This window comes from Myotis davidii, unplaced genomic scaffold (assembly GCF_000327345.1).
Source record: "Myotis davidii unplaced genomic scaffold, ASM32734v1 scaffold339, whole genome shotgun sequence".
Classification (NCBI taxonomy): domain Eukaryota; kingdom Metazoa; phylum Chordata; class Mammalia; order Chiroptera; family Vespertilionidae; genus Myotis; species Myotis davidii.
This window is the reverse complement of record NW_006290778.1, coordinates 1,243,450-1,249,988: the sequence shown is the minus strand read 5'-3', so window position 1 is coordinate 1,249,988 and position 6,539 is coordinate 1,243,450. Positions and strand designations below refer to the sequence as shown.

Sequence of the window (6,539 nt, the reverse complement as noted above, 5' to 3'; positions counted from 1 at the left end):
TGCTCCGCCCAGGACTACAACTCCCGAGGCCCCGCGCCCAGTCCCGGTGGAAAGTGGGTGGCGCCCCAGCTTCGGGGAACCTGGGCGTGAGGATCGTGGCGTGGGACTCAGCGGCCCCTCTGTCTCCGAGATGCGGGAAGGCTAGTCCTGTTGCCCGGGTTCCTGCGGTGGAAGTTTCGGGAGGCGGGAAGCTGGGGGCTGCACCACCTTCCAGCTGCACTTGTGATCGTCCCGGTGCACGTGGCTGAGGAAGCCTGCTCCGCCGCAGGGCACATTCCGCTGCTGGTGAGAGTTCGGGTTATCTCTGCAGCTGGCGCCGGGCGCCTGCTCTGTCCAAGGAGGCGGTCTGCAGAGAAGCCTTAGCTCTGCCTTACAGTCAAGCGCCCTGGATTTGGCTTCTGCTTTCCTCGACTCCGCAAACTCTGGAGGATGCTATTCGCATCCGATGCGTTTTCAAGGGAACAAGCACACAGAATACTACTGTCCAGAAGTCAGTGTCTAAAACATGTTACCTAACTGCTCAACACTTAACTAGTGGATTATCCAGTCTAAGTAGACGCACATGGCCAGGTGTTGGCAGGTAACAGGAAGGTGGGCGACCCAGAGCAATTTGGGAAAAGGAAGCAGAATTCTGTGGGAATAAATTACCCTTCAGCTTCATCAAAACGTCCAGGCCAAGAGTGCCCTCTTGGCTCCTTTCCTAATTAAACAGGCAGAATACTTCCTTGCACATACCAGAAGGGTGCCTGGCGCTCTAAAAGGAAGCCCAGCATCTGCTGAGGGCCCTTGTGAGACAACACCGGGGCCAACAGATCATTTACCGGAAGGGAGCAGGGGCCCAGGCTGCCAGGAGGCCGTTTTAGGGAAAGGTTAAATGGCGGTACTGTTAGGGAAATGGAGCAGATAAGCCAGACATGGCACTGACAAAGGAGGAACCCCTTTGGACTCAGTGACAGACTGGAAAGAGGGAGGGGAAAAAATTAGTGAAAAAGGAAACCTGCTGGAGAGCCCTTTGCCGAGTCCCATCAGGACAAGCAGTTAAAGTATGGCGGTACAGAGCCATTACTGTACAAGACCACCAGGCTGAATGGACCAGTGGGGTGTAAGATTTAGGGCATCTTCTGCTGGCCATGCTGTGCCCCAGGAAAAAGGGGGAACTCTTTCCAATTCACAGAGACACCATCTTCTGACTCAGGTGTGTTCCCATTGGCACAGACCCCTTTTTCTCATCTGCCCAATGGTGTCGTGAGCCCTCAGCATTTCCTACCTCATTAGTAGCTTTGCCAATCATAACCAACACTGTATCTTATTGATCTGGGTTTGTGTTCCTGTCCAACCTTTATCCCGGAAGACCTGAGAGAGCTGGCTATTCAAGTTCTGAACTGGCTGTTTTAACATAAATCGGGTAGACAAGTGCTCCAGAGCTGTGAGGAGGGAGATTTGGCTTAACATGACAGTATGAGTAAGGAGTTACCCCGATAGAGCTCCCTGTGACACAATGGGTAGTTGGTAGGGGAGAGTTAGATAAGAAGTAGGACCCGAAGTCTTTAAAAGTCCCTTCCAGCTCTAAAGCTGCGGGAGTTACACTTCTACCAGGACAGTTCTTAAAATAGGCTAAGCAAGAGATGAGATTTCAAGTGCTGATTCTGTGGTGCTGAATGCTAGGAGCAGGCATTCATCTTCACCTCCCTACATACACAGGTGATTTCACAACTCTTGGCAAAAACAGTGCTTGTAAAAATAATGTTTATTGGTTAAAAAAATTACAGTCTTTGAAAAGTACCTTCCCTCCAGGATTTTTCAAATAATTTGCATACTTTTTATTCATCTACATAGCAGAAACACTGAAATGAGAAAACAGAAGACTATATGGCTTTTTATACATTTAACATCATAGCGTAATCAGTTCAACCAGTCTGTCATTCTGGTGGCTCTGAAAAGGAAAGAGGAGCCATTCACTCAGGTTTTCACTTATAGCTTCACTCCAATCACTGAGGAAATTCGGGCTGGGTGCCTGCGGCTCCTTGGCCATCAAATTCCTCAGGGACAGGACAGGAATACAAAGAGGGAGCTTAAAATGTTTTGAATAACTTTCAACATTCTATGGTGATTCTCCCAAAGGCTCAGAGGTAGGAAAATAATGTCTTTATTCCTCTTTCTATAGTAAAGGCTTCAATGGAATCAGCTGGGAATCCACTACCCCAAAGGATTCCTTCCAGCTCTCCCGGCTAACTTCTAGTTGGGTGTGCCCCGTAGGGTAGACTATAGAGATGGAATCTCTCTTTCAGAGGCTCTTCCATAGAGAGCATTTGTTATTGCCCATGCTGCTCGGTCCTCCTAATGTCTGGCCTGGCTCCAGACTCCCACTCTCTCACTCAATACAAAAAGCTTTACATTCTTTTCTTGCGTTATGTTCACCAAAGACTTCCATGTTTGCCAACTGGCTGGAACTCAAGCTTCAGTGTTTTTTGTGTTGTTGTTTTTTTTTTTCACAGCCCAAGCCCCATGCAAACCCCAGCTTCCTTCTATTTGTAACATTACCCACTTTGGCCCAGGAAACACAAAACCTTAAAATCCAAGGCTTAACTCCCAGTAAGTGAAGGAACACTTAGTTTTGGATGGACATGAGATATGCCTATCAGGCTACCAGACTTTTTTTTTGAGACAGCCAAGAAGGTATCTAGTCAAGTGAGGGTTGAATCTGAAGCAGCCTGCTTCCAGCTAGTCCAACACTGTTGCCACTGCATTAACAGGGCGGGATAGTCCCCTTCGGGACTTATCTAGAGCCTGTGGGAAATGCTCTGAACACTGTCCTTGAAGGCAAAGCACCGGTTCTTGAAAACAGCTGCCAGAGGTCTGGAGGTAAGTCTGGTGAATAAACTGGTTAATACCATCTTAGATTCCAGATGACGGGTGGCAAAATAAGCAACGAGCCTGTGCTAGAAAGCTGCTGAGGGCCATCACCAGAGCAGCATTTCGGGCACACCTAGAGCAATGCAGCCTCAGCCCCCACAGTTCTGTTCTGCAGGACAACCTCTCATTCAAGCACCAGGCTTAGTGCTTTATATAGTCAGACTGCATAAATTAAGAATTCGATCTTTCTTGAGTGGAAAATATTTTATATGCACTTGATATGCAAAGTGCAAGAAAAATTCTACATGCAAAGAGCTCTCATTAATTCTTACCTGAGTGTGTGAGATTACATGACAAACATAGAAAGACAACAGGTACACACTTCCCTTCTCACAAAACAGGAAGGGAGGCTAAAATCTCTGCTTCTGGTCTTGTTTCTAAATTTTATAATAAATCCAGGAAGCAGGCCATCCAGCGGAGAGAAGATGGACCCCAAAGTATTTCCAGACTGGGAAGTCTAAGAGTTCCAGTGAAATCCTATGTCCAAGTCGGATCAGTTGAAGAGTTGGAAGACTAAAATGACTGGTCCCCTGAGCGGCAGGGAAACTGGGATGATGGCACAGCCACCTTGACCCAGGCTCTGGAGGGTAGGTAGTTAACATTATGTTAAAAGGCACTTTGACTCCAGCTGAATATATAGAGGGCAAACTTTCCCCTTTAAGAGTAGAACTGAGCCCAGGACCGGCAAGTTTAAGGCCTTTAACCTTGGGCGAGCTCTGTGGGTCAGGAGCACTCTGGTTCCTTCACAGCCAGGCCCTTCTAACGAATCCACCCGGACGTTCCTGGCAGGGTCAGCTCTGGCCACCTGCACCTTAGCACTTTAAGAGTGCCCTCAGGTGCCCTTTAAGAGGAACGTTGCTGCGATGGACCAGCCAGACTGACCGCGAGGCCCTGATGTGGAGAAACCCCTGGGGCAGGTGGACTTTGGTTTCAAGAAGCCTCAGTGCTCATGGGTTCACATCAACCCTAAATTTCAATTGACTAAAAAGGTCCCAATGTACTGGAAAACCGAAGAGGCTTGGAACTGCAGCGTGGGTTTCTCAGATCTTTAGCCTAACCCTGCATTAGGAAAAATGTTCACTTAAGTGGAAGCACTGATACTCCTGGGATTTTTATTATAAGGATCTGTTGGGAGATTATATACTCTTAGGGAGGCAGGAAAGGAGAAAGAATGGGCAGGGGAAGAGCAGATGAGAGGTTCATTTCCTCTGAGACATTGTTTGGGCCTCCCCCTGTCTCCCCACCCCCAACCCTTTTGCAACTAGGGTTCTAAATAGGCAATTATTGCTGTTGAATTGCTCTTTGTATCTATGTTCCAGACTGTTAAACCACATTTGGAGAGGCAGTTTTAAGCATGTTTTGATAATTCCCCTTAGGGATGAGGTTGAAAGCTAGAACTCTAGCTTAGTCCTAACCAAGGCAGGTTTTGCTGCAAGAAATCCTTGCAATTTAGTTTTGGCATCACCTTCTTACGTCTCCTTATCTAGATAGTGTAGAGCAGTGGGGCATGACAGAAACCTGAGAAAGCCATGGCAGGGGAGGGAGACATGCTTGGGAGTTGGCCTCAAAAATGACCATCTCTCACTGTGTTGGTATCGGGATTACTGGGCGAGTGTGTCAGAAAGGTAGCAGCCCCCTCACCCTGCCACGACCCCAAACCTCCAAAGTCCTGAGCAGCTGGAGGTGCAGTCACATTGGGCGGTGGGGAGTGGGACGGAACTGATGGACTTGGAGACAAAAAGATGAAGGAAAGGAAAGAACAAAGAAACAGCTGGAAAAAAAAAGACCTAAGAAAACATGAACATGAGCAGAAGCACAGTGGGAAGGAACCCTAAAGTAACGCGGCTCACGGAGCTGGGTGGAGCAGCAGTGACCAGCTATCCCAGGGCATATGAACTCGGTGAGACAGCAGCATGTTGGCATAAGGCTCATAAACCTTGGCTCTCCCGGCGTCTCTGCTTCTAGAACACCAAGCTAGCCAAACAAAATTCTCAAAAATTTTCAATCAGGCCGGTCAATGGGCCAACATACAAGGAAGGTGGTCAGGCATTGTCCCTGCAGCACCCTTTTCTAGCAGCTCTGGGGTGTGTTTGTGTGTCAAGATCAGCCAGACTGGTCCTGGCACCCCCAAACGAGGGAGCTCCCTGGGCAGCGACCCCAGCCTGGAGGGAATGCTTTCGGCCCCGTCAGTCTCGGCTCTGGCGCTTTGCAATCTCCTCCTTGATGCGCAACTTGAGGGCCTCTTGCATGGGTGGATCCAGAGGCGTGTGTGCCGACACCTCCTCGCTCACCCTTCCTGGATCATCGTCCTACGTGGAGGAAGAGTCAGGAAGCTCAGGGTCTGGCCCCTTCCGGAAAGGCCACCTGCCCTGTCCCTAGACTGCGCTCTCAAAGAACTCCACTTGACTCACACGTGCCAGGCCTGCCATTTCCCAGGTATCCCCTGTGACTGTGACTCTCCACGGAGGGCCATGAGCCCGCCCTGTGGCCCGCTGAGGATCACTGTGTGGCGGGAGCTGTGCTCAAAAGCATTGCCCGGTAGCTTGTGCCCCCGTGTGGCGCAGACACTCCCTTCTGACCCTGATGGAAACAGTGGCTCGGGGGCTGGCAGTGGTTTCTACCAGTTCCTGGGCACCGCCAGGCTGCAGCCGTCTCTGCCAGGCGTACCTGATACACGATAACAGATGTGACCTCGCCGCTGTCCGCCTCATATTCTAGGCAGAAGAGCTGACGGCCAGAAGGCTCTGGCTCGGAGCCGCCGCTACTGCTGCTTTCCCGGGACTCTTCACAGTCTGGGTTGCTTGGGTGGGCAGAGCCATCTGGAAGGATGAACCAGAGTGAGAGGGAAGAGGGGAAGGCCGCTGGGGCCCTGACCACAGAGAGAAAAGCCCCCGTCTTTCCGCAAGCGTGCTTGTATGTGAAATGCATGCGTGCATGTGACATGCGTGCCCAGCCGTTTCATGGACCTCTGCATTCCTGGCCTGGGGCGAGCACCGTCCTGCAGGCCGCATGCGTTTGTGTAGTGAATAGGGTTGGGAGGTATAGGAGACGCGGACAGAGCTCGGCCTGGGCTCTGTCATTTACAGCTTTGAGCTTCTGGGCCTCTCTGGGCCTGCTTTTCTGACTGTGAAACAGAAATAAGCGCGCCTACCTTGTGGGGTCCTGGGATAACTATGTGGCCATGTACAGAGGACCTACCAACGCTTTAATGCTCAACAAATCTGGCGCCGTATGTGGGCTATGGCGATGCTGCCTAGGTCTCAGGGAATCTGGGGAAGTGCCTTTGGCTGGGTTTGGGCTTCAGGCCACCATTCTGTCCCGGTGGCCCGCGGCTGGCTGAGCCTTTCCCCTGTGATGTGAGGCAATGGGGATGCGGGCAGACAGTGCGGTGGGCACACTGGCCGACAGTTTCCTGCTGGCGCCCCGCTAGGCCCCGCAACACCGATGCGTAAGGGGGCCGTCCACCCTCTCTGTTCTCCAGGAAGCAGCACTGAGTGGAGTCTGGGGAGCGTCGAGGCGGAGGTTCCGGGAGGGGCCGCGATGAGCCGAGCCTTGGGAAAGGGGTGGTGTGTGTTTTTCCAGAGAGAAGGGGGCGCGTCGAGGCAGAGGGCCCGGAGTCGAGGAGC

At 51.3% G+C, this 6,539-nt stretch overlaps 1 protein-coding gene across 1 annotated transcript; it reads right to left on the bottom strand.

Moving 5' to 3' along the window:
- Positions 1-1,731: 1,731 nt before the first annotated feature.
- On the bottom strand, positions 1,732-6,533 carry LOC102760249 (chromosome unknown open reading frame, human C2orf68). The gene is made up of 2 exons (XM_006763992.2): positions 5,581-6,533; positions 1,732-5,222 (listed from the first exon to the last, which is right to left on the bottom strand). Exons 1-2 carry the CDS (start codon positions 5,854-5,856, stop codon positions 5,100-5,102), a joined length of 399 nt encoding a protein of 132 aa, XP_006764055.1. The 5' UTR covers positions 5,857-6,533; the 3' UTR covers positions 1,732-5,099.
- Positions 6,534-6,539: the final 6 nt, after the last annotated feature.

Excerpts from the sequence above, each read along its gene's own strand:
- LOC102760249 (XM_006763992.2), bottom strand. The coding sequence starts at position 5,856 with ATGTCACATGCACGCATGCATTTCACATACAAGCACGCTTGCGGAAAG. Across the intron at positions 5,223-5,580 it reads CATCTGTTATCGTGTATCAG|GACGATGATCCAGGAAGGGT; the intron begins GTACGCCTGGCA and ends TCCTCCACGTAG.